This window comes from Scyliorhinus canicula, chromosome 4 (genome assembly GCF_902713615.1).
Source record: "Scyliorhinus canicula chromosome 4, sScyCan1.1, whole genome shotgun sequence".
Classification (NCBI taxonomy): Eukaryota; Metazoa; Chordata; class Chondrichthyes; order Carcharhiniformes; family Scyliorhinidae; genus Scyliorhinus; species Scyliorhinus canicula.
This window is the reverse complement of record NC_052149.1, coordinates 53,460,528-53,488,219: the sequence shown is the minus strand read 5'-3', so window position 1 is coordinate 53,488,219 and position 27,692 is coordinate 53,460,528. Positions and strand designations below refer to the sequence as shown.

The following is a 27,692-nucleotide window of genomic DNA, read 5'->3' as shown; positions in this document are numbered from 1 at the left end:
CGAGTTCCTGACTGATGAGACCACACGCGACCTACGCTGTTGGGAACTTGACCGGTCGGGAGCTGGAGCATCTGGAGGGGCGGGTCTCGGGCAATGTCCTGAGGCTGTCAATACGTGGCGCTGCATACTCGCAGGGGTGGAGCATTGCGAAAGCGGCGCTGGCCCCAATTTTGTCAGAAACATGGATTCTCCGGTCGGTCGGCAAACGTGATTTCAGCGTCGGTGACCGGAGAATCCAACCCAATGTCTGGGAATTCACCAAAAACGTGGGGGGGAAAAAGGCCACTGGCATCATGATAAGGGAAACTGCTATTATCAAAGACTGGGGGCGCAATTCTCCGCTGCCCACGCCGGTTGGGAGAATAGCGAGAGGGCCTCCCGACATTTGTCACGCCCTCCCGCTATTCTCGCCCAACCCACGCCACGAATCGCCGCTCGCCGTTTTTTGCGGCGATTCTCCGCGGCCGAGCCTTTACGCCCGTTTTTTCACGTCAGCAAACACACCTGCTTGCTGCCGTCGTAAAAACGTGCGCTAGATGCCCGTTTGGGGCATCCAGAGGCCCACCGATCGTCGGGCCTGCGTCCAAAAGGGACGCACTATTTCCCCTCCGCCGCGCGACAAGGTCAAGCCGCCACATCTTGTCGGGCGGTGGAGGAGAAATGCGCGGTTCCGTCAATGGCATGATGACGTCACCCGCGCATGCGCGGGTTGGAGCCGGCCGCGCGCCAAGATGACGCGCGGCCTTAACGACGGTCATTAAGGCCGTGATTCCCGGGATCCCGCTCCTAGCCCTGATTTTTGGGGGGGGGGGGGGGGGGGGGGGGGGGGAGAGAATCGGGTCCCGGGAACGGGCGTGAAGGCTGCCGTGAATAACGGCCAGTTTCACGGCAGCCTTTACGACTCTCCGGATTTGCGGAGAATCTCGCCCTGGGAATTCTTTCAGAATAAAAAAATGTCTGCTAAAGGGTAGAGCAAAGATAAATTTGCAAGGAACAACAAAACAGCTATAGAAAAATCTTTACAAATGGACAGAAAAAAGTGATGGTGTATCACTGGGAGGTAAAAGATGGTGATTTTGTGGGACATGGATTGATGAAAAATGAAATATGCTAGTCTGACATCTCTAATGCAAATTAAAATACAAGATGGCATCAGGATGGGCCATCACCGAGTCAGCATTAGCAGGAAAAAGATTGTCCTTATCATGAGATAGGATGGGTATGCGAGAACTGAAAAGCTATTTCAATAGGATGCTTCAGTCAAACAAAAATAAACTTGGAAAATCAAGGTGTTATTTCTCAACTAACTGTGAATTCATAGACCAACACAGAATGACACAGATAGAGTTATCTGAATTCAGTGTTCTACATTCCAATGGATTCAATGGTTTCACATTAGCTTACATTTTATTTATGTTTGTTTATTTATCCAGGCAGTCAGCAATTTCACATGAACATAAAAGGAAAATCACTTAAAATTTATAAACTGACAAGTTAAAAAAATAAAGCCAGTAAAAAGTTTAGCAGTGCACACGTTTAACTTACAGCAGCAGTTTCAGCAAGTATCCTGAAACGGATGCTCTATACAGTCATATATTGTTAGCAACTGGTGGTTACAGAAACAGTTAATGTGCTACTTGAAAAGTTTATGATTGTTTAAATCTACTTTGTAACTAAGGTGTAAATATATACAGCTGTTCAATGGCTTGTGTATCCTATTGGACAATATTATTTAAACAGGAAGCTGTTGAGATGGTAGCTCCATTACCCAACAATGTAAAGTAGCATAATTAGAACTAAATTGATTGCATTTAATACAGACTTGCATCAGTATTTAGCTTGTACATCGCTTTTTTTTTTTACATATACAGAATAAAGGTTATTTAATAGTTCTGAATTAATAGATTTCACCACACTGATCCAAGTCCAGTATAAGACTCTTCAGTAACAAACTAATAATTTCAGGTAAGAATTTCCAGTATTGTCAAAGTTACTTTAGGTGCCTCTACATAAAATGTCATTAGTAAGAACAGGGTTGGTTGGGCAAGTCATGGCCACCAGTAACACGGAGGACCACATCAGAGTTATTCATGCTTCAGATATTTCAGATTTACTGAGTGCTATGGCCAGTTCCAAATCCTCTTGTTCTTGCTGGTTTAGCCTTGCTAGTCGCTCCTTCTCTGCTCGTTCACTTTCTCTTTTGGCCCATTCTATCTGATCTTCTTCACTGGGGTACTGAAACATTAAGAACAGGACTGAACAGAAAAATACAAGACTGTTTCTTACAAATGGCAGATAGAAGACAAAACACAGTTGCTGACATATTTTACACCCACAATAGTGGCACCTCTGATATGATGATAACATCACAATCAGTTTACCTTTACACCTGCACAGATAGCAGTGAGTTGGCAACACACACACACACAACACGTTGCCTGTGCTGGCACCAGTTCATAACTTTGGAGTGGCTTAACAGCTGATCTGGAGGAGGCTAGCTACAAGCTGGCAATCTGTTTCACTGGCCAGGAGTTTTATTAGGATTGAATGGTTCCTGATCGAGTTTATGCAACTCCAAAGGTATAAATTGTTTCTGACAGATTCATTTTGAAGTACACACAGCAACATAAAAGGGAAGGAGACTTAACCAGAATCTTCTAACGGCTTAGAAAATTGACCATCTTTTCCAGATCATTAATATCTTCATTGTACTTTTCTCTACAGACAAGAAAATACTTGAAACAAAAAGTACCCCTTTTAGACCAAATTCCCCTTTGAAGGTCAAACGAGTATTTTTTAATGGTTGCTAGAATCCTAATGTTGTACATTGAAATCTGTTCACCTTCTATATTTTTCTTTTTTTAATTTTTCCAATGAAGGGGTAACTTAGCGTGGCCAATTCACCTAACCTGCACATCTTTGGGTTCTGGGGGTGAGACCCATGCAGACACTGGGAGAATGTGCAAAATCCACATGGACAGTGACCCGGGGCCGGGATCAGACCCTGGTCCTCGCCGTCGTGAGGCAGCAGTGCTAACCACGGTCCCACCGTTCTGCCCAACTTTCTACATTTTTCTCGTGAACTTTCAGCACCTTCTACCCTACCCTATCAAAGAGTGGGTAGCATGGAGTCAAGTTCTACAGAGTACTTTTCCTTCAGAGTACTAAAAAAGGGGAAATTTTATGCATGGAGGGAATTTTGTGCAGTGAGGAAACATGCAGTTCTGGTATTTAAAAATAAACAAGGATCAGTTCAAGAGGGAGTCAGCGAGATTTCAGAGCTGAAGTCTAGAGCATTAAAAAAATGAATAATTTAAACAAGGTACCAATTAAATTCTAAAACAGAGAATGGATTTTTCTTTTAAAAGATCAGAGACAGGTACTTGAGACCTGTTGTTTGTAATTTCTGCACCGTATGGGAATGTGTGTGTTTAGAAAGAGTCTCAAGCTGCTTGAGCTTGAGCTCAGGGTCCCTAACCTTGGAGAGGTTGGAGTCCCTGCAGAGCATCAGGGAGATTGAAAGTTTCCTGGATTGTATGTTCCAGGAGATGGCTACCCCACAGGTAGTGTGTGCTCAGGACAGTAGATGGATGGCCACCTGGAAGAGTAGGAAGAGTCAGGAAGTGCGGAAATCTTCGGGGTGTTTTTCATTCTCAAACTTGTGCTCAGTATTGGAGACTGATGGGAGTGACGACACCTTGTGGGAGTGCAGTACAGATCATGGCACCAATGAACAAGGGATTGCACTGAAAGGAACAGAAAAGTGTAGAAATGTAGTCATTATAAAATATGTCATGGTTAGCAGACGGACAGATTTTTTTAAACCATTATTATAAATCTAGTGTGGTGTGTTGCCCCCCCTTGTTCCAGGGTAAAGGATATCACGGCGAGGGTACAGAATATTCTGTACAGTGAAGGAAGTCAACTAGAATTTATGGTACACATCGGTACCAATGACAAATAGGGGACAGATATGGTGGTCCTACAGGTGAACTTTCAGGAGCTAGGGAGGAAGTTAAAAGTTAGAACCTCAAAAGTTGTAAGCTGTGAACTTTCAGGAGCTAGGGAGGAAGTTAAAAGGTAGAACTTCAATGGTTGTAAGCTCTGGCGCTATACACCAGAGTGGAAATAGGGAAAAATGGCTTGAAGCATGGTGCAGGAGAGAGGCTTGCAGATCATTGGGCAGAGGGACCAGTTTTGGGCCAGGAGACATCTATTTAAAAAGGACAGGTTGCATGCAACTCAACAGGTCTCGGACCAATGTCCTCATAGGGAAGTTCATGAGTGTGGTTGGGGAGGGTTACAAAAAATAGAAAAGACGAATAAGGGGCATAAAGGACTGAGAACGTTGGATAGTAGTGGAGAAGGCAACTGTACCATGTTGGATAGAAGCAGATCAAGGACTATGGAGAATACAAATTCAAGTTTACAATGCATCTATGCAAACGCACAACGTGGGGTTGATAAGGTTGGTGAGCTACAAGCCCAAGAAGCTGTATGGGAACATGGTGTAGTGGCAATAACAGAAATGTGGTTTAAAATGATGAGGGCTGGACACTTAACGCAGGATTCTCCCGGAATCGGCAGGGCGGGCAGAAACGGCGCAGTGGAGTGGCGGGAACCACTCCGGCGTCGGGCCGCCCCAAAGGTGCGGAATCCTCCGCACCTTCAGGGGCGAGGACAACGCCGGAGTGGTTTGCGCCCTGCCGGCCGGCGTGGAAGGCCTTTGGCGCCGCCCTAGCCGGGGCCGAAGGGACTCCGCCAGCCGGCGCGTGTCCACGCATGCGCGGGAGCGTCAGCGGCTGCTGACGTCATCCCCACGCATGCGCATGGGGGGTTCACCTTTGCGTAGGCTGGCACGTAGGAATAGAGTACCCCCATGGCACAGGCCCGCCCGCGGATCGGTGGTCCCCATTCGCGGGCCAAGCCACCGTGGGGGCATCCCCTGGGGCCAGATCGCCCTGCCCCCCCAGAACCCCGGAGACCGCCCGCGCCGCCAGGTCCTGCTGGTAAGGGACCTAACTCCAATCTACGCTGGCGAGACCTACGTAGAACGGGTGGGATTTCGGCCCATCGCGGGTCGGAGAATCGCTGGGGGGGGACCGCTGCAAGCGGCCACCGACCACGCAGCGCGATTCCCGCTCCCACCAAATCTCCGTCGCCGAACAATTCGGCAGCCAGTGGGGGCGGGATTTACGACCCCCCCCCCGATTGTCCGACCGGGGGGGGGGGGGGGGGGGGGGGGTCAGAGAATCCTGCCCTTATTATTCACGGATACAAAGTATTCAATAAAGATTGGGAAATAAAAAAGGGAGGTGGTACTGATCAAGGAAGACATAAAATCGTGAGATTTTAAATATCCCAAACAATGGGTGGGATTTTCTGGCCCTGCTTGCTGTCGGGATCGTCCAGTCCCACAAAGGTTTAGCACAGGGCTAAATCGCTGGCTTTGAAAGCAGACCCAGGCAGGCCAGCAGCACGGTTCGATTCCCATAACAGCTTCACCGAACAGGCGCCGGAATGTAGGTCCCATCATGGGGGGGGGGGCCAGAAAATCCCAGCCAAAAAGGTCAGAGGTGACCTTTTTACAGGAGGTGCACCTCCGGGTGAAGGACCAGGTTAGGTTGAGGAATGGATTGATGGGACTCGGTGTTTGACTCAAAGTCGCGGGGAGATGGCCATTTTGTTGCACAAAAGAACAGGATTTGTGGGGGCCAAGGAAGTGCGGGACCCGGGGGGACGGTTTGTGATAGTGAGTGGGGTGCTGGGCGGGGGGGGATTGCTGGTGGTGCTGGTCAATGTATATGTGCTGGATTGGGATGATGCTGGAGGGGTTTGCTGAGAGCGATACATGACCTGGATATGCATCAATTGATTATGAGTGGAGATTTTAACTGTGTGATGGAACAGAGGGTGGGTAGGTCGAGCCCCAAGTCAATGGGAAGGGTGAGGATGGCGAAGGAGTTGGAAGGTTATATGGAACATATGAGAATGGTTGATCCATGGAGGCTTAAGAACCCGGGGTGGGGGTGGACGGAGTACTCCTTCTTCTCATCTGTGTATAAGGTGTACTTGAGTATTGATTTCTTTGGGAGTTTTCAATACTTGAGAATTCAGGTGGCATGGGGGTGGAGGAAATTACATCAATTAAATCTGGGCCGGTTAGTTGAGCAAATGAAGGAGCATTTCAGAGGTGGGACACGCTCTCACGGACGGGAGAGTGCAGACCGTAAAGATGATGGTTCTCCCAAGAGTTTTGTTTGTCTTTCAGTGTTATCCCAAAGGTCTTTTTTAAGCGGGTTAATGTAGTGATTTCTGGGTTTTTATGAGCGGGTAAAGTTGGGAGCGGAGCCGGAGGGGGGCTTGGCCCTAACGAACTTTAGGAATTGTTACTGGGTGGCAAATCTAGCCATGATCAGGAAGTGGATAGTGGGGGAGGAGTCAGTTTGGGAGCGGGTGGAGGCGGCGTCTAGTAGGGCACACGTTTAGGATCACTGGTAACGGCACCTCTGCTGTTCTCGCCGGCTTGGTACTCCACAAGCCGGTAGTAGTGGCAGCTCTGAAAGTTTGGGGGCAGTGGCGGAAGCATACGATAGTGGAGGGAGCGTCGGTCTGGGCTCCAATTTGTAGCAATCACCGGTTTGTGCCGGAGAGGTTGGATGGGGGGGTTTCGGAAGTGGCAAAGAGCAGTGATTGAGAGGCTGGGGTATTTGTTTATCGATGGGAACTTTCCTTGTTTGGAGGAATTGGAGCAGGAGGTCGAATTGCCAGGTGTGAATGGGTTTCGCTATCTGCGGGTGAGAGGCTTGTACGAAGGCAGGTTTCAACCTTTCCACTTCTACCGCTCCAGGGGATACAGGACAGGGGGAAGTGAAGTTCTCGGAAATTTATAAAGAACTTATCGAGTGGGAGGAAACCCGGATGGGTGAGCTAAAACGTAAATGGGAAGATGAGCTGGGTAAGGAGCTAGAGGTGGGTCTGTGGGAGGATGCTCTGAGTAGAATCAACACGTCCTCATCATGTGCCAGGCTCAGCCTGATACAATTCAAGATGGGTCACCGGGCACACCGGGTGTGTGAGGTGTGCAGGAGGGCCCGCAAATTATGTTCACACGTTTTGGGCATGTCCGAAGCTCAGAGGATTCTGGCAGAGATTTGCTAATGTCATGTCCAAAGTGCTAAAAACGAGAGTGGGCCCTAAGTCCAGAGGTGGCGATTTCTAGAGTGTCAGAAGACCAGGGGAGTCCAGTGAGCGAGGGAGGTTGACATTTTGGCCGTTGCCTCCTTGGTAGTCTGGAGACGGATTCAATTATCCTGGAGGGACTTGGAGCCCCCGGAATCGGGGGCATGGGTTAGCGACATGGCTGGGTTTCTCAGGCTTCAAAAAAATTAAGTTTGTTCTGAGAGGATCAATGTTAGGATTCATTTGTTTATCGACTTCTTTGGGGAAACTAAACTGTTAGCAGATACGATAGGAGGGGGGAGGTTAGGGAATGGGGGTGGGTGGGTAGGGGAGTTAGTTTAGTTTAGTTCAGGTGGGATCAGCGAGAGAAGATGGAGGAACTGGGGAATTGTGTGTTTAAGCCCTGTTGGCTGGGAGGGTTATGTACCGAATTATGTTTACATTTGTTTTTGTACTTTGTTATTAAATGATCATAAATGCTTAATAAAATGTTTCTTTAAAAAAAAGAGAATTGATTTCTTTGTGGTCAGTCATGCGGTGTTGTTGTGGACAGAGTATGCGGGATTGTGATATCCGATCATGGGCCGTATTGGCTGGAGGTGAGGCTTAGTACAGGGCAGGTGCAGAGGCCAGATTCAGGTCTGTTGGCGGATAAGGGGTTCTGTGAAAAGGTGAGGTCAGCAATGGGGGAGTACGTGGAGATTAATCAGAACGGGGAGGTGTCAGCGGCCACATTCTGGGAGGTATTGAAGGTAGTGGTTCCAGGGGTGATTATCACGTTCAAGGTGGATAGGGACAGGAGGAGGGAGGAGCATGGATGATTGTTGGATGAGATAGTCGAGGTGGACAAGAGATACGCAGGGGCCCCCACCAAAGAGTTGCTGGCAGAGAAGAGGTTGCAAGGGCAATTCGATAGGTTGACAACCGTAAGGGAAGTGGGGCAGTTAGGGGGGGTGCAATATGAATATGGAGAGAAGGCGATCCGTATGCTGGCCCACCAGCTGAGGAGACTGGCTGCGTCCACGTAAATTATTTTTTAAAAAATAAACATTTTATTGGGGTATTTTTTGGTTGTACAACAACGACAAAATAAGCAATATACATAAGTCTATAAACATAGTGCAAAAAAAAGCCTGCTACCTCAATTGCAGATCCCACCATTATTAATCCCCTACTGTAAACTAAAGTAACCCCTCCCCCCCCCACCTTCAGCTGGCGATTAATTTTCTGCAAAAAAGTCGACGTACGGTTGCCACCTCCGGGCGAACAGTAACAGTGACCCTCTCAAGGTGAACTTGATTTTCTCCAGACAGAGAAAGCTAGCCATGTCCGATAGCCATGTCTCCGACTTCGGGGGCTTTGAGTCCCTCCAAGCTAATAGTATCCGTCTCCGGACTAACAGGGAAGCAAAGACCAGAACGTCGGCCTCTTTCTCCTCGTGGATTCATGAACCCTTTGCTGGCACCCTGCCCGTTTTTGAGCTTGACTGGTCTAAACCAGGGTTAATAACTGTATTGAAGTCCCCTCCCATGACCAGATTATGCAAATCCAGGTCCGGTATCTTCCCCAGCATCCTCTTTATAAACTCAAATCGTCCCAGTTTGGCGCATATACATTTACTAATACCACCTGCACCTCCTCCAATTTCCCACTGACCATAATGTACCGGCCTCCCCCATCTGAAACTATTCTACCCACCTCAAACACCACTCGCTTGTTAATCAGGATCACGACCCCTCTGGTCTTTGAGTTCAGTCCCGAGTGGAAAACCTGTCCGACCCAACCTTTCCTTAACCTAATCTGATCAGCTACTCTAAGGTGCGTCTCCTGCAGCATTACCACGTCCGCCTTCAGTCCCCTCAGATGCGCAAACACACGTGCCCCCTTGACCGGCACATTGAGCCCTCTTATATTCCAGGTGATCAATCTAGTTGGGGAGCTCATCCCCCCCGCCCCTTCGCTGATCAGCCATTCCCTCTCTTGGGCCAGTCACCAGCCCACGTCCCACGCCTCCACCGGCCCGCCCCCAGGCAGCCTCCGCCCCGACCTCCTAACTGTGCCTTAGCAACAGTGAAATGAAAATCGCTTATTGTCAGAAGTAGGCTTCAAATGAAGTTACTGTGGAAAGCCCCTCATGGCCACATTCCGGTGCCTGTTCGGGGAGGCTGGTACAGGAATTGAATCCGCGCTGCTGGCTTGCCCTGGTCTGCTTTAAAAGCCAGCTATTTAGCCCTGTGCTAAACCAGCCCCTCCCTCATCAGCAGAACATTCCCCCCCCCCCCCCCCAGTAACAGCACTAAATAAATCTACCCTTATGATAAGCCTAACATCTGTTCACCCCCCACTACGCTTCCATAAGCTAGCTCGCCCAGCTAGCTTGGTGGCCCTCGCCCGTGGCACCAGACAATCTCCCACTTATTGTCCCTTCCCCACCCTCCCCCCCCGCTCGTACATACATATTCAAATGAAAAACAATCCCAACACAATTGTCCGACAGAGATGAGAAAAACCCCCAGTTGAACTCAAACAAAGAAAAAGGTCAAGCAAAAGATCCAGCATCTGAACAAAACACACCTCCAACCCCCAACAGTGCAAATACTAACTTTTACCTCACTCAGCTCTGCACGTGGTCCCAGATCCATACAGCAGGCATTACAAATAATGTCCGGGAAAAAAACAAGAAACAAAAAAACTTTTTCTTTGCAAAACATAAACGCTACAGCCAAATTCAAAGTTCTCAGTCTGACACCAGTCCTTTCCATTTCGCGAAGTCCAGCGCTTCCTCTGGCGACTCGAAATAGAAATGTTGTTCCTCGTATGTGACCCAGAGGCGGGCCGAGTACAACAGCCCAAACTTCACCTTTTTCTTGAAAAGGGTCGATCTGACAATACCAACTCCCAATACTTCCAGCTGCACAGGGGCACCAGACAAGGATGCCCACTGTCCCCACTGCTGTTCGCACTAGCAATCGAACTGCTAGCAATTGCGCTCAGGGCAGCAAAAAATTGGAGGGGGATCCGAAGGGGAGGCAGAGAGCACAGAGTCTCACTCTATGCAGACGATCTGCTCCTCTACATCTCGGATCCACAAAGCAGCATGGACGGAATCATCGCGCTCCTGAAAGAGTTTGGAGCCTTCTCGGGCTACAAACTCAACATGAGCAAAAGCGAGATCTTCCCAGTACACCAGCAAGGGGGGGGGGGGGGGGGCAGCACTAAAGGGGCTGCCGTTCAAACAAGCCCGACATAAATTCCGCTACCTGGGGATCCAAATAGCCCATGACTGGAAAGGGATCCACAAATGGAACCTCACCAGCCTGGCGGAGGAAGTAAAAAAGGACCTGCAAAGATGGAACACACTCCCACTCTCCCTCGCAGGAAGAGTCCAGACGATCAAAATGAACGTATTGCCCAGGTTCCTCTTCCTGTTTAGATCCATTCCGATCTACATCCCCAAGGCCTTCTTCATAGCGCTGGACAAACTTATCATGGCGTTCGTATGGGGGGGTAAAAATGCTAGGATCCCAAAGAAGGTCCTACAGAAAACAAAATCCAGGGGGGGCTAGCCCTCCCGAATCTACAATTCTACCACTGGGCGGCAACAGCCGAGCGAGTAAGGGGATGGATCCAGGAGCCAGAAGCCGAGTGGGTGCGTGCGGAGGAGGCCTCCTGCATGGGGACCTCCCTCCGGGCCCTCGCCACGGCAGCACTCCCATCCCCACCCAAAAAACACTCCAGCAGCCCAGTGGTGACAGCCACCCTCCAATCCTGGAACCAACTGCGGCAGCAATTTGGCCTGAACAAAATGTCGGACAAGGCTCCCATCTGCAACTACCATAGGTTCAAACCAGCACTGACTGACGCCACCTTCAAAAGGTGGAGACAGGACGGGGGGACACTGACAGTCAGGGACCTATACACGGACGACAGGATCGCAACACTGGACGAACTGACAGAGAAATTTCAGCTAGCTGGGGGGAACGAGCTACGGTACCTGCAGCTCAAAAATTTCCTACGAAAGGAGACAAGGACGTACCCACAACCGCCACGACAGACACTACTGGAAGACCTACTGGACGCAAGTATCCTAGAGAAAGGGAACTGTAGTGACATGTATGGCCGACTGGTAGATAGGGACGACACCGTACTGGACGCAACAAGAAGGAAATGGGAGGACGACCTGGGGATGGAGATAGGGTGGGGACTCTGGAGCGAAGCACTGCATAGGGTCAACTCCGCCTCCACGTGCGCAAGGCTCAGCCTGACGCAACTAAAAGTGGTACATAGAGCCCACTTAACGAGAAACCGTATGAGTAGGTTCTTCCCGGAGGTGGAGGACAGATGTGAGCGGTGCCAAAGAGGCCCGGCCAACCACGGCCACATGTTCTGGTCTTGCCCCAGACTTGTGGAGTACTGGACAGCCTTCTTCGAGGCTATGTCCAAAGTGGTGGGGGTGAGGGTGGAGCCATGCCCGATAGTGGCGGTCTTCGGGGTTTCAGACCAGCCAGATCTATTCCTGGGGAGGAGGGCGGACGCCCTTGCCTTTGCCTCCCTGATCGCCCGCCGTAGAATCCTGTTTGGCTGGCGGTCAGCAGCACCGCCCAGAGCTGCAGACTGGCTGTCCGACCTCTCGGATTCTCTCCAAATGGAGAAAATCAAATTCGCCATCCGAGGGTCGGACGACGGCTTCCACAGAACGTGGGAGCCATTCATGCAATTGTTCCGGGACCTGTTTGTGGCCAACGTACAAGAGGAAGAATAGTCGGGGGAAGGTAGCCGGCGGGGAGGGGGGGGGGCTACGGGCTCGTTACGGGGGTTTGATGGCTAGCTAAGGCCCAAAACCAAACTAAATAAATGCCAATAAACATGTTGGGGAATGTAAAATATGTATGCCGGCAAAGAGGGGGAGGCCACAGTTATTACTACGAAGATGCTCACCTGTAAATATATATGTTAATTTTTGCGTGTTTTTTTTTTCACTCTCTAACAATTTGTAATTTGTTCTATATAAAACATGAAAACTGAATAAAAAACATTTATAAAAAAAAAGGGTCGATCTGATCTGATTGAATCCCGCTCCTCTCCTGGCCACCTCCGCACTCGAGTCTTGATAGATCCATAGGATACTGTTGTCCCACTTGCAGCTCCGTGTCTGCTTGGTCCACTGTAAAACACACCCCTTATCCAGATATCTGTGGAATCTCACCACCATTGCCCTCCGGGGGGGGGGCTCCCATTCACGGCTTCCTCGCAAGCGCTCTGTGAGCCCTGTCCACCTCCAAGGGTCGGGGGAATGCCCCATCCCTCAGCAGCCTCTCAAACATGTCCGCTATGTATGCCCCAGCGTCCGCTCCTTCGGATCCCTCCAGGAGCCCAACGATAGTCAGGCTCTGCCAGCGGGACCTGTTCTCTAGGTCCTCCACCTTCTCCAGGAGCCTTCTCTGCTGGTCTCAGCATCCCCACCAACTCCACCGCTGTTTGATGTTCCTCCTGGTCAGCCAGCGCCTTCACTCCTTTCTGGATCGCCCGATCTTGGACATCCAATCTAAGTTCCAGCTGCGAAATTGCTTCTTTAATCGGGTCCAAGCAGTCCCGCTTCTGCTTGGCGAAGCCCTCCTGGATAACTTGCATCAACTGCTCCGTTAACCGCTGGGTTGACAAGCCAGAGCTCCGATCCTCCGCCATACTTCCTCCCGGTGCAGCTTCAGCCCAAGCCTTCTCTGTCTTTCTGTTTCTGCCTTTGCGAGCACTTCTAGTCCTCCTCTCCATGCACCGACGTGTGAATCCAGTACACAATTGCCTCCGTCATCGACTTTTCAAATCAAGTCCGGTAAAAAATCGGGGGAAAAGGTTCAAAAGTCCGACCCGAGCAGGAGCCACCAAATGTGCGACTTATTCCTTCATAGCCGCCACCAGAAGTCATCCAGGTAAATTTTAACGGTGCGAACAGAGAAGGGGAGGTAGTGTCAGAGCCAGAGAGGATAAATGAGGTATTCAAGGAGAATTATGGGAAGCTGTACAGCACAGAGCCGGGTGGAGAGCAAGGGGATATGGGACGGTTCCTGGATGGATTGGAGTTTCCAAGGTTGGAAGAAGAGAGGAGGCAGACATTGTAGGAGCTGCTGGGGCTGAGGGAGGTGATTGACAGCATTAGGGGGATGAAATTGGGGATGGTTCAAGGGCCAGATGGCTTTCCGACAGTTTTATGAGGCGTTCCAGAAAGTGTTGGCACCGCATTTGTTGGGGATGTTTAGTGAGGCGTTGGAGAAGGGGGAGCTGCCAGAGACACTGACACAGGCATCGATTACGTTTATCCCGAAGAAGGGGAAGGATCCGTTGGAGGATGGGTCGTCTTGGCCCATTTCGTTGTTAAAAGTGCTGGTTAAGTTGGTGGCGGGGAGGATGGAGGGATGCGTGCCAGGGGTGGTCTCTGAGGATCAAACAGGTTTCATAAAGGGTAGGCAGCTCTTCAGTAACATCAGGAGACTGTCTAATGTGGTTATGACTCCGTCAGTGGGGCGGGTGCCAGAGGTCATTGTCTCTATGGATGCAGGGAAGGCTTTTGATTGGGTGGAGTGGAGGTATTTATTTGAGATACTGAGTGGGTTTGTGGCGTGGGTGTACTTGTTATATGTAGCCCCGGTGGCAAGTGTATGCACAAATTGGATGAGTTCACGGCGTCTTAGGCTGCAATAGGGATGAGACGGGGTGGCCCTGCTGGTGATTGAGCTCTTGCCGATGGCCTTTAGGGGGTCTGTGGAGTGGCAAGGGATTGTGTTGGGGAGCAGAGAGCACCGGGTATCATTGCACGCGGACGACCTGTTGTTGTTCGTGTCAGACCCCATTGAAGAGTATAGGTAGGATCATGGGAATATTCGAAAGGTTTGGGGCCTTCTCTGGGTATCTCTGGGGATTTAGGTGATGATGTGGAACATGAACGATGCACAGGTGGAATTTGACAATGTTCCCTGCATAGGCTCAACTTTACGAAGTTGGTGGAGCAGATGGAGGAGGAGCTTAGGAGGTGGAATGTGTTGCCACTCTCCCTAGCGGGCAGGGTCCAGTCGGTCAAAATGACGGTGCTCCCGAGGTTTCTGTTCCTCTTCCAGTGTCTACCCATCATGATCCCGAAGGCTTTCTTCAGGAGGGTCAGTAGGAGTATTATGGGGTTTGTGTGGGTGCAGAAGACCCCGAGGGTGAGGAGGGTGTTCCTGGAACAGGGTAGGGAAGTGGGCGGGTTGGCGCTGCCCAACCTATGTGGGTACTACTGGGCTGCGAACGTGGCAATAATACGTAGGTGGGTGATGGAGGGGGAGGGGGCGGCATGGAAGAGGTTGGAGACGGCGTCCTGTGTGGGCACGAGCTTAGAGGCGCTGGTGTCGGTGCCGTTGCCGCTCCCTCCAGCAAGGTATTCTACGAGTCCGGTAGTGGTGGCTACCCTCAAAATCTGGGGGCAGTGGAGGAGGCATAGGGGGGAGGTGAAGGCTTCAGTTTGGTCCCCGATACGGGGGAACCACCGGTTTGTACCAGGGAGGATGGACGGAGGGTTTTTGAGCTGACACAGGGCAGGTATCAGATGAATGGGGGACCTTTTTCTCGATGGGAAGTTTGCGACCTTAGAGGAGTTGGAGGGGAGGTGGGGTTTCCCCCCCAGGGAATACCTTCAGGTATATGCAGATTAGGGCATTTGTTAGGCGGCAGGTGGCGGAGTTTCCACTGTTGCCGCCAAGGGGGGTTCAGGACAGGGTGTTCTCGGGGACGTGGGTCAGTGAGGGGAGGATCTCGGCAATCTACCAAGTGATGCAGGAGGGGGAGGAGGCCTCAGTGGAAGAGCTGAAACAGAAGTGGGAGGAGGAGCTAGGAGAGGAGATCGTTGAGGGGACGTGGGTGGATGCTTTGAGGAGGGTGAATTCCTCCTCCTCTTGCGCGCGTGGGTGGGGGGGTTACTTGTTCGCTATGGGAGATGGGTGTGTGGTTTCATGCTCATTATTTTTGTTAATTTATTGCTTTTGTATTGGGGGGGTTTACTCTTTTTCTTTGTTTTGTTGGTTAAAATTTGTTGAAAATTTGAATAAAAATTATCTTTTTTTAAAAAAAAGAAGAAATTTGACAATGTTGGTGAAAGAGATAGGGGGAATTTTAAGAGATGGGATACATTACACGTGATACAGTACTGACAGGGAGGGTGCAGGTTTTAAAAATTAATGTGCTGTTCCTGTTTATTTTCCAGACCCTCCCGATCTTTCTCCCAAAGGACCTCTTCTGGGAATTGGAGAAAGTGATTTTGGAGTTTATATGAGCGGGGAAGGTGCCCAGGGTAAAGAAGGTCCTGCTATAGAGGAGGAGACAGAAAGGGGGGTTTGGCACTCCCGAACCTGCTGCATTAGTATCGGACAGCGTATGTGGAGGTGAATGAGTTGTGGGAGAGATTGGAGTTGCCGAGGGGTGGGGGGGGGGGGGGGGGGGGGGGTGAATTTAGATATATGAAGGTGAGGGATTTTGCATGAAAGGAATGGAGGTCGTTTCCCAGGTTACCGGGGTACACCCTTTTGGAGCAATTACTGCTCCCGGATGAGTCTGGAGAGGGTAGGACATTTATGAGTGGTTGGGGGAGTGGGGAAGGGGATGCAAGTGGTGAGTATCAAGAACAAATGGGAGGAGGAGTTTGGGGAGGTGAGATAGGCTGGGGACTGCGGTGCGAGGCGATACATTGGGTGAATTCAACCTCCTGAGCTTGATTCAGTTCAAGGTGGTGCACAGGGTACATATGACCCGGGCGAGGATGGGTGGGTTCTTTCAAGGGGTGGCCGCCGAGTGCGAGAAGCGCAGAGGGGGCCGGTGAATCATGCGCACATGTTCTGGGATTGCGAGAAGCTTGAGAGGTACTGGGAGGTGGTGTTTGGGCCATTATCTAAAATTGTGGGGGTGGACGTCAGGCTGGACCCAATGGTGCCGATCTTTGGAGTATCAGAAATTCCGGAGCTACTGGAGGAGAAGGGGGCCGATGTTATGGCCTTCGCTCCTCCAATTGCCCGCCGAAGGATCTTGCTAAAGTGGAGGTCGGATACACCGCCGGGAATGGCAGCCTGGTTGGGGGACCTGAATGACTTTCTACGGTTGGAAAAGATCAAATGTGAGTTGAGCGGTTGGCAGAGGGCTTCGAGACATGGTGGGGGTTGGTCATGACGATGTTTCAGGAACTGCTCGTCGTGGGGGATGGGGAAGAGGGGAAAAATTGTACAAACTGTGAACTGTGAGGTTGTGGAGTATGTTGTTGCATATGTTCTTTTTTCTTTACACATGTTTGGAATAAAATACACTAAAAAAAAAAAGAAAGGGTTTTAAGAAAATGGTTGGCAGTGCAGAAAGCCAAAAAGACAGCGGAGGGTTGGTGACTCTGTGCGATGGGCCACTGGGGCAAAGATATGCCTTTGGAGCAATGATGTTCTGCATGGCTTGGCTGAAGAGCTGGAGTTGTGTCTGTTAGTCGGTGTTGGAGTATAGAGTCGGGAATCCAAGGGAAGTGAGCACTGATGTCCGGGTGGGTTGCTGAGAAACCTGTTGGATTTATCTTGGTCACATATGCCATTTTTATACAGTGCCATTTATCTTGGTCACATATGCCATTCTGCAAACATTAAAATAATCAGTGAATCATAATGATAACTTAATATATATTATTGATATATAAGTCAAATTGTCTGCCACCTGTACACTTTAGGCAGGAAGATGTTTGGTTTCAATGGGTGAGGTTGATGTAAGTTTTAAAAATCACATTCAGATGATTTTTTTACTGTTTGACCACACTTTTTTTTTTTTAAATAATTTTTATTGAAAGAGTTTTTCCATACAGACATTTACCCCTACTAATTTTTAAATTATTTACAACACCATCCCTCTAGGCAAATGTCCCTCCCTCGCCCGCCCTCTCGCGCGCACCAGTCCTCCCCCCCCCCCCCCCCCCCCTCCCCCAGGCAACCTTAACAAACAAGGCAGCCTACAGTTTCAGACATGAGCAGCGAGCAGACTTGCCCGCGTTACAGTCGTGCATGTCCCCCCACGACCCTTGCTGCCCCCCCCCTCCCCTCCCTCCCCCCCCTCCCCTCCCTCCCTCCCCCCCCTCCCCTCCCCCCCTCCCCTCCCTCCCTCCCCCCCCTCCCCTCCCCTCCCTCCCTCCCCCCCCTCCCCTCCCTCCCTCCCCCCCCTCCCCTCCCTCCCTCCCCCCCCTCCCCTCCCTCCCTCCCCCCCCCTCCCCTCCCTCCCTCCCCCCCCTCCCCTCCCCTCCCTCCCTCCCCCCCCTCCCCTCCCCTCCCTCCCTCCCCCCCCTCCCCTCCCCTCCCTCCCTCCCCCCCCTCCCCTCCCCTCCCTCCCTCCCCCCCCTCCCCTCCCCTCCCTCCCTCCCCCCCCTCCCCTCCCTCCCCCCCCCCCCCGGGTTGCTGCTGCCACGACCCCGAACGTCTATCTCTGATCTAAAAAGTCAAGGAAAGGTTGCCACCGCCTGGCGAATCCCTGTACCGACCCTCTCAGGGCAAATTTGATCCTTTCTAGCTGAATATAGCTAGCCATATCATTAATCCAAGTTTCAACGCTTGGAGGCCTCGCGTCCTTCCATTGAATTAATATCCTTCGTCGAGCCACTAGGGACGCAAAGGCCAGTATTCCGGCCTCCCTAGCCTCCTGTACCCCCGGTTCTACCCCGACCCCAAAGATCGCAAGCCCCCATCCTGGTTTGACCCTGGACCCCACCACCTTCGACACCGTCCTTGCCACCCCCTTCCAGAACCCTTCCAGCACCGGACATGCCCAGAACATATGCACATGGTTCGCTGGGCTTCCCAGACATCTGACACACCTGTCCTCACCCCCAAAGAACCGGCTCATCCTTGTCCCCGTCATGTGAGCTCTATGCAGCACCTTAAATTGAATGAGGCTCAGTCTCGCACACGAGGAGGAAGAGTTGACCTTCTCCAGTGCATCCGCCCACGTCCCGTCTTCTATCTGCTCTCCCAGCTCCCCTTCCCACTTGGCTTTCAGCTCCTCCCCTGATGCTGCTTCCGCCTCCTGCATTATCTTGTAGATGTCTGATATCTTCCCCCCTCCGACCCAGACCCCCGAGAGCACCCTATCACTCGCCCCCTTACTGGGGAGCAGGGGAAACCCCTCCACCTGCCGCCTAGCAAATGCCTTCACTTGTAAATATCTGAACATGTTTCCCGGGGGGAGCTCAAACTTCTCCTCCAGCCCTCCCAGGCTCGCAAACCTCCCCTCTATAAACAGGTCCTTCAGCTGCCGTATGCCCACCCTGTACCAGCTCTGAAATCCCCCGTCGATGTTCCCCGGGATGAATCTATGGTTCCCTCTTATTGGCGCCGCCAACAGACCTCCCATTTCCCCCCTATGTCGCCTCCACTGCCCCCATATCTTGAGGGTGGCCGCCACCACCGGGCTCGTGGTGTACCTCGTGGGGGGGAGCGGCCATGGTGCCGTTACTAGGGCCCCCAGGCTTGTGTTGCCACAGGACGCCCTCTCCATTCGTTTCCAAGCTGCCCCCTCCCCTTCCATCACCCACTTGCGCACCATTGACACATTTGCCGCCCAGTAGTACCCCGAGAGATTGGGCAGTGCCAGCCCTCCACTGTCCCTGCTCCGCTCCAAAAAGACCCTCCCTCACCCTTGGGGTGCCATGCGCCCACACGTAGCTCATGATGCTACTCGTCACCTTTTTGAAGAAGGCCCTAGGGAGGAAGATGGGCAAGCACTGAAATAAAAACAAGAACCTTGGGAGGACCGTCATTTTGATTGACTGCACCCTCCCCGCCAGCGACAACGGTACCATGCCCCACCTCTTAAATTCCTCCTCCATCTGTTCCACCAGCCTGGAAAAGTTCAACTTGTGGAGGGTCCCCCAGTTCCTTGCCACCTGCACCCCTAAGTACCTAAAGCTCTTTCCTGCTCGCTTGAAGGGGAGTCTCCCAATACCCTCTCCCTGGTCCCCCGGGTGTATCACAAAAACCTCGCTTTTGCCCAAATTTAGTTTGTACCCCGAAAAGTCCCCAAACTCTGCTAATAGTTCCATTATCTCCGGCATTCCCCCTTCTGGGTCTGCCACGTACAGCAGTAGATCATCCGCATACAGCGATACTCGATGTTCCTCCCCTCCCCTAGTCAGTCCTCTCCACCCCCCTGAACCCCTCAGTGCCATCGCCAACGGTTCAATCGCCAGTGCGAAAAGTAGGGGGGATAGGGGACATCCCTGCCTGGTCCCTCGGTGGAGCCCGAAATACTCCGACCTCCTCCCGTTTGTCACTACACTCGCCGTCGGGGCCGAGTAGAGCAACTTCACCCACTTAATAAACCCTTCCCCAAACCCAAACCGTTCCAACGTCTCCCACAGGTACTCCCACTCCACCCTATCGAATGCCTTCTCCGCGTCCAGCGCTACCACTATCTCAGCCTCCCCCTCCACTGCCGGCATCATAATGACATTCAGCAATCTCCGCACGTTCGTGTTGAGCTGCCGCCCCTTCACGAACCCCGTCTGGTCCTCATGGATTACCCCTGGCACACAATCCTCTATTCTAGCTGCCAGGATCTTTGCCAGCAACTTGGCATCCACGTTCAGAAGCGAGATAGGCCTGTAGGACCCGCACTGCACGGGGTCTTTATCCCGCTTCAATATCAGGGAGATCAGAGCCTGCGACATTGTCGGGGGCAGAACCCCCCCCTCTCGCGCCTCATTAAAGGCTCGTACCAGTACCGGTCCCACCAAGTCCACATTTTTCTTATAGAATTCCACCGGGAACCCATCTGGCCCCGGCGCCTTCCCCGCTTGCATCTGACCTATTCCCTTGACTAGCTCCTCTAGCCCTATTGGCGCCCCCAGCCCTTCTACCAGCCCCTCCTGGACCCTTGGGAACCTCAATTTGTTTAGGAAGTCCTCCATTCCCCCTCTCCTCGTCGGCGGCTCAGACCGATACAACTCCTTGTAAAAATCCCTGAAGACCCCGTTCACTTCTTGCCCCTTCTGCACTACCTTCCCGCCCCTCTCCTTCACTCCCCCAATCTCCCTAGCCGCATCTCGTTTGCGAAGCTGGTGTGCCAGCATCCTGCTCGCCTTTTCCCCATACTCATAGACCGCGCCCTGTGCCCTTCTCCACTGCGTCTCTGCCTTCCTGGTGGTCAGCAGGTCGAACTTGACCTGCAGGCTGCGCCGTTCTCCCAGCAGCCCCTCCTCTGGTGCCTCCGCATATCTCCTATCCACTTCCAATAGCTCCCCCACCAGCCTCTCCCTCTCCTGCCTCTCCTTTCTTTCTCTGTGCGCCCTTATGGAGATCAGCTCTCCCCTGATCACTGCCTTCAGGGCCTCCCAGACCATCCCCACCTGCACCTCACCCGTGTCATTCAAGTCCAGATAGCTCTCAATGCTCTTCCGGACCCTTTTACACACCTCGTCGTCCGCTAACAGCCCCACATCCAGCCGCCACAGCGGGCGCTGGTCCCGCGCCTCCCCCATTTCCACATCCACCCAATGCGGTGCATGATCAGAGATCGCAATGGCCGAGTACTCAGCTTCCCGTACCCTCGGGATCAGCCCCCTGCTCAACACGAAGAAATCGATTCTGGAGTACACTCTATGGACGTGGGAGAAAAAGGAATACTCCCTCGCCCTCGGCCTACCAAACCTCCATGGGTCTACTCCTCCCATCTGCTCCATGTACCCCCTCAGCACTTCTGCCGCTGCCGGCCTCCTATTGGTCCTTGAGCTCGATCTGTCTAGCCCGGGGTCCAGCACTGTGTTAAAGTCCCCCCCCATGATCAAGCCCCCTGCCTCCAGTCCCGGAATGAGGCCCAATAGGCGCCTCATAAAACCCGCGTCATCCCAGTTCGGGGCATATACGTTGACCATCACCACTTTCTCCCCCTGCAGCTTACCCTTCACCATCACATACCTACCCTCCTTATCCGCCACCACCTCCTCCGCCACGAACGACACCCTCTTTCCCACCAGAATCGCCACCCCCCGGTTCTTTGCGTCCAATCCAGAGTGGAACACCTGTCCCACCCACCCCCTTCTCAGGCGAACCTGGTCCACTACCTTCAAATGGGTCTCCTGTAACATTGCTACATCAGCCTTCAGTCCCTTCAGGTGTGAGAATACCCTTGATCTCTTGACCGGCCCATTCAACCCCCTCACGTTCCAAGTGATCAGCCGGGTCGCGGGACGACCCGCCCCCTTCCCCTGCCGATTAGCCATGTCCTGTTCCCTGCTCGCCCCGGGTCGACCCTCCCCTTCTGACCCGCTCCCCATGGCGATGTCCCCCTCCCCCCATCTCTCCAGTCCTCCACTTCCCGTTTCTGGTCTTTTCAGCAGCAATCCGGTGTCCCTCCCTACCCCCCCCCCCCCCCCCCCCCAGGCTAGGACCCCTCCTAGCCGCGATGTACCCTCCATCGTACTCCCGTAAGTCAGCTGGTTCACGCTGACCCGGCTGCTCCTGCCACACTCCGACTCCCCCCGGCTCGGGGGGGGGGGGCCTCCCCCCCCTTGCCACTCCTCCCTGGCCCCGCTCCAGCGCGGGAAAGGTCGCCATTGCTAGCCACGCCCCGCACTCCTCCCCTCCCCCCTCCTCTGCCCCGCGCGCGGGAAAACAGAGGAAAGCCCGCGCTTTCGCCCTGCCACACCCCACCCCGTCATCTTCAGTTCCACCCCCGTCCCCGTCCATGCCTGTAAAAGAACCCCCCCTAGGAGCCCATATCCCCGATCTGCTCTCCCCCCCGTCCCACCTCCCCAACTTAACATTATAAATAACAGATAAATAACAAATAACAATGTACTTAACAGTCGCCCTCTACCAAACAGCATAAATAACCATAAATAACCATGAATAACCACAATAACAATAACTAAGGGAAGTTGGCAAAGGGGGAAAAAACATCAGAAGAAAAACCACAGCAAGAGTTCAAAATCCAAACAAAGAATTCAGCTGAAAGTACCCGAGCGGCTACGGCCGCCAAGTATCCCCTGGGTCTAATTCGAGTCCAGTTTCTCTTCCTGTACAAAGGCCCACGCCTCCTCTGGGGACTCAAAATAGTGGTGTTGGTTCCTGTAGGTGACCCACAAGCGCGCTGGCTGCAGCATTCCGAACCTGATCCGTTTTGCATGTAGCACCGCCTTCGTCCGGTTGTACCGGGCCCGCCGCTTTGCCACCTCCGCACTCCAGTCCTGGTAGACCCTCACCGTCGAATTCTCCCACTTGCTGCTCCTTTCCCTCTTGGCCCACTCCAGCACTCTCTCACGGTCGCTGAGTCGCTGGAACCGCACCAGCACCGCCCTCGGGGGCTCATTTGCTCTTGGCCTCCTAGCCATGACCCTGTAGGCCTCTTCCAGCTCCAGGGGCGAAGGGACGGCCCCTGCCCCCATCAGGGAGCTCAGCATTTCTGCTACATATCCCGGGAGGTCTGACCCCTCCAGGCCTTCTGCCAGGCCCAAGATCCTCAGGTTCTTCCGCCTCATTCGGGTATCCAGCTCCTCAAAACGGCTCTGCCATTTCAGGTGGAGTGCCTCGTGCACCTCTACCTTTCCCACGAGGACCGTGGCCTCCTCTTCCCTCACAGTCATCTCCTGTTGCAGCTCCCGAATCGACGCCTCTTGGGTCGCCTGGGCTCCCATCAGCCTGGTGGTCGTCGCATTCATTGACTCCAAGAGCTCCATTTTCAGCTCCGTAAAGAAGCGCAGGAGAGCGGCCTGCTGCTCCTCCGCCCATTTCCTCCATTCCTCGGGTGCGCCACCGGCCGCCATTTTGGTCTTCTTCCCCCGCTTTTTTTTGGGAGCTGCTGTTGCTTTCTTTACCACCCCACTCCGGGTACCGACCATAAAGTTGGTCTGGTTCTCTTCAGGGAGCCTTCCCCCACCGGGATTTGTCCTTACAGCGCCGTTGGGGCCCTCCAATCGGCCCGAAAACACCTTTGTAGCAGGAGCAGCCAAACGTGCGACTTAGCTGGTCATAGCCGCAACCGGAAGTCCCTGTTTGACCACACTTGTGTGTTTGACCACACTTTGCCTGTTATTTCATATTTACCTCATGTTAATTCTTTATGTTAGAGCATAAGATGGATATTGTAAATTGTTTTAGTTTTCTGACCTTGTATAGTAAAGTTTATTTTGTTTGTTCAAAAACCATGGAATCGTGTGACTTTATTCTCTTAGCAATTACCTGGGATTTACTCTGCCTACTTTAAACAAAAGGTTCCTGGTCCCAAGCCAGATCATAACATACACCTGGGGGTCTGGTTCAGATCATAGAAAATGCACCGGGCTTGCAATTAAAACCTCTCCTCTGACAGCACTGGCAAGATGAAAGACGTGCATCCTGGGCAACCATGGGCAAGAATAGATGTTCGACCACTTCTTGAGACAGCACAAAAATTCCAGGAACTCCATGTTGCCATTTGTACCTAAACAAAATCTCAAATACATGTTTTTTGTACCTTAGAGCAACTTATCAACACAGGCAAACAAACAACACACTTACAGCATTGAAGTTCGCAAAATTTGTGTTGTCTCCTACATCTTTACTTGGAGAGGTTGGAGCAAATGGATCAAGATGATTTTCTTTATGGAATGAATCCCCTGAATTAAACGGATGGAAAGGATCATTTAACTTGAAGGAGTCGGATAATTCTGACTTTACAAGAGAAAGTCTTTTACCTACATTTAAAATAGAAATACAAAATATTAAATATTGTGATGTGAAAGAGAGTTGAAATGTTAACTTTTAAAATCAGTCAAAATCTGATAAGGAGGAAAGCATCATCGTAAACTTAGAAAAAAGGAAATTTCCTACAGTGAGCAAAAAATGCTTGATTGGTCTGAGTCACTAAAAGAAATAGAATTAGCATTTGAAACAAAACTATACCACTTCTGAAATCATACTTACCAGGTGGTGGTGGAGGGGGTCTTGTTGGAGTACCAACTTTCGGTGGTAATGCTGGAGGAACCTCTTCAATTTTTACAGATTCATCTACAAATCCATTTTTCCCAAAGACATCATTACCGTGGTCCATTCCTGCAGCAGAACTGAAAGGATCTGCATGGTCGGACTGAATGTATATTTAAAAAGAAAGCAGAATGAAGAATGTTATGAGTGATGTAAAGCTGATGGCTACGAAGGACACCCTGTGGGTGTAATACAACAGCAAAGAGCTTCTGCAAATGTCCACAATCTTAAAAGAAGTGGCTGCTGACATAGTGGATGCATTGGTTGCAATTTTCCAAAATTCCCTAGATTCTGGAAAGATCCCACCAGATTAGAAAATAGTGACTGAAACTCCTCTATTCAAAAAATAAGGGGAGACAGACAGTAGGAAAGTATAGGTGAGTTAATCTAACATCTGTCATAGTGAAAATGCTAGACGCTATTATTAAGGAGGCTATAGCAGGGCACTTTGAAAATCTTAATGTAATCAGGCAGGGTCAACCTGATTTTGTGAGGGGGAAATCATGTTTGACTAATTTATTTGCGTTCTTTGAGGAAGTAACAAACAACATATAATGGGGAACCTGTAGATGTGGTGCGTTTGGATTTCCAAAAAGCATTTGATAAGTTACCACATAAGGTCACTGGAAAATAAGAGCTCACAGTGTTCGGGGTAACATATTAGCATGGACAGAGGATTGGGTAGCTAGCAGGAAGCAGAGAGTAGACATAAATGGCTTCTTTTCAGGTTGGCAAGCTGTAAATAGTGGAGTGCCACTAGGATCAGTGCTGGGATCTCTTTATAATCAATATCAATAGCTTGGATGAAGGGTCTGAATGTATGTATATTTGCTGATGACACAAACATAAGAGGCACAGCAAATTTGTTTTCCATTTATTTACAGGATGTGGGCGTCGCCAGTTAGGCCAGTGTTTATTGGCCATCCCTAGTTGCACTTCAGAAGGTGGTGATGAGTTGTCTTCTTGAACCACTGCAGTCCTTCAGGTGTGGGATCACCCACTATGCTGTGAGGGAGGGAGTTCTAGGATTTCGCCCCAGCGACAGTGAAGGAACGGCGATATATTTTCAAGTCAGAGTGGCGAGTGACTTGGAAGGGAACCTCCAGGTATCTGCTGCTCTTGTCCTTCTAGATGGTAGTGGTCGTGGGTTTGGAGGTTGCTGTCCAAGGAACCTTGGTGAGTTACTGCAGTGCATCTTGTAGATGGTACACAAAGCTGCCACTGTTTGTCGGTGGTGGAGGGTTTGAATGTTTGTGGAAGAAGGAGCAATCAAGCAGGCTGCTTTGTCCTGGATGCTGTCAAGCTTCTTGAGTGTTGTTGGAGCTGCACTCATCCAGGCAAGTGGAGAGTATACCATTACCCTCCTGACTTGTGTCTTGTAGATGATGGTCAGGAGGTGAGTTACTCGCCTTAGGATTCCTAGCCTTTGACCTGCCCTGTAGCAAGTTGTGAAGGGGACTGGAGATTAGAAAAATGAGGTGATCTTATTGCAACATATAAAAGGTACTATGGGGACGTGACAGGGTGGATGCTGGGAAAATGTTACCCCTTGTGGGAGAGACTAGAAATAGGAGATGAAGTTTAAAAATAAAGGGTCTCCCATTTACAACAGAGATGAAGAGAATTGTTTTCTCTTAGGATCGTTAGCCTGTGGAATTCTCTTCTCTGGAGAGTAGTGGAGGCTGGGTCATTGAATAGTTTAAAGACTATATTTGATAGATTATTGATTGTTAAGGGAGCAATAATAATATTATTACCCCCTTAATAATCTTTATTCGTGTTACAAGTAGGGTAGCACGGTGGTGCAGTAAGTTAGCACTGTGGCCTCACGGCGCCGAGGTCCCAGGTTCGATCCCGGCTCTGGGTCACTGTCCATGTGGAGTTTGCACATTCTCCCCCTGTTTGTGTGGGTTTCGCCCCCACCAGCCAAAAATGTGCAAGCTAGGTGGATTGGCCACACTAAATTGCCCCTTAATTGGAAAAAATGAATTGGGTACTTTAAATTTTAAAAACAATTAGTGTTACAAGTAGGCTTACATTAACACTGCAATTAAGTTACTGTATAAAAATCCCCCAGTCGCCACATTCTAATGCCTGTTCGGGGACACTGAGGGAGAATTCCAATGTCCAGTTCACCTAACAAGCATATCTTTCGGAACTTGTGGGAGGAAACCGGAGCATCCAGAGGAAACCCACGCAGACACGGGGAAATTGGGCAGACTCCGCACAATCAGTGACCCAAGCTGGGAATCGAATCCGAGTCCCTGGAGCTGTGAAGCAACCATGCCACCCACAGGGAGTAGACAGGAAAGTAGAGTTGAGGCCACAGTCATATCAGCCATGGTCTTATCAAATGGCAGAGGAGGCTCATGGGTCCAAACGGCCGACTACCAACTGCTAATTCCACCATCGTACAGGTGCCAAAGAAGAACCAGGCAACGTGCCTCAACGATACCTTCTGGTTGCCTTGACATCGATCATTATGAACTACTTTGAGAGGTTGGTCATGAGATACATCGGGCGGGATTCTCCGAAATGGAGGCAGAGTGTCCGCGCCGTCGTGACCGCTATCGCGTTTCATGACAGTGCGTAATGGGCGCAGGCACTACCGATTCTGGCCCCCATAGGGGCCAGCAGGGTGCTGGAGCGGTTCACGCCGCTCCACCCTTCCTTCCCAGCGGCAACTGGGTGCCATGGCAACTCGCACATGCGCAGTGGTACTGCGCCAACCTGCACATGCACAGTGGCGCCCCGCCAACCGCACATGCGCGGGGGACTTCCTCAACGCGCCAGCCCTGATGCAACATGGGTTCAGGGACCAGTCGCGTAACAAAATAGTGCCGGGGCTGGAGGCCGGCCCGCCGATTGGTGGGCCCTGATTGCGGGCCAGACCACCGGTGAAGGAGCCCTCCTCCCCCCCCCCCCCCCCCCCCCCCCCCCCAACACCGACAGGCTGCCCCCCGACCCTGCACGCAGAGTTCCCGCCGGCTGCGAGCAGGTGTGGACGGCGCCGGCGGGACTCTGCCATTTCCGCTCGGCCCATCAAGGCTGGAGAATCAGCCGCCCAGCCGCGGACAGCAGCCCGCGACCGGTGCCGCGCCAAACACGCCGGCGCAAATGGTGCCGATTCTCCGCTCCTCTGAGAATCGCGTGCCGGCAGCGTGGCGCGGTTGCGCCGTTTTTCCGGCCCAGCGCAGGACTCAGGAGAATCCCGCCCATCAACTCCCATACTCCCAGAATGCCTAGATCCACTACAATTCGCATACCGCCACAACACAGCAGACGCCATCTCCCTGGCCCTACACTCATCCCTGGAGCATCTCGACAATAAGGACTCCTACGTCAGATTCCTATTTATTGACTATAGCTCCACCTTCAACACCATAATCCCTGCCAAGCTCATATCAAAACTCCAAAACATAGGACTTGGCTCCTCACTCTGCAACTGGATCCTTAATTTCCTTATCCACAGACCACAATCAGAAAGGATAAACAACAACACCTCCTCCACGATAT

The 27,692-nt window shown here is 51.6% G+C and overlaps 1 protein-coding gene across 2 annotated transcripts in view; it reads right to left on the bottom strand.

Annotated features, from left to right (window-relative positions):
* Window positions 1-1,385: 1,385 nt before the first annotated feature.
* The window catches only part of eps15 (epidermal growth factor receptor pathway substrate 15), a 234,586-nt gene continuing 208,279 nt past the window's right edge, over window positions 1,386-27,692 (bottom strand). Inside the window, exons 23-25 of one of the 2 annotated variants that reach the window (XM_038794268.1) lie at window positions 24,117-24,279; window positions 23,712-23,809; window positions 1,386-2,235 (exon numbers count right to left, since the gene is read on the bottom strand). In XM_038794268.1, coding sequence (XP_038650196.1) covers window positions 2,089-2,235; window positions 23,712-23,809; window positions 24,117-24,279 — 408 coding nt within the window. In that variant the 3' untranslated portion in view covers window positions 1,386-2,088. Of the gene's footprint in view, window positions 2,236-23,711; window positions 23,888-24,116; window positions 24,280-27,692 lie in introns of both variants that reach the window. The other variant, XM_038794267.1, reaches the window with a different exon arrangement.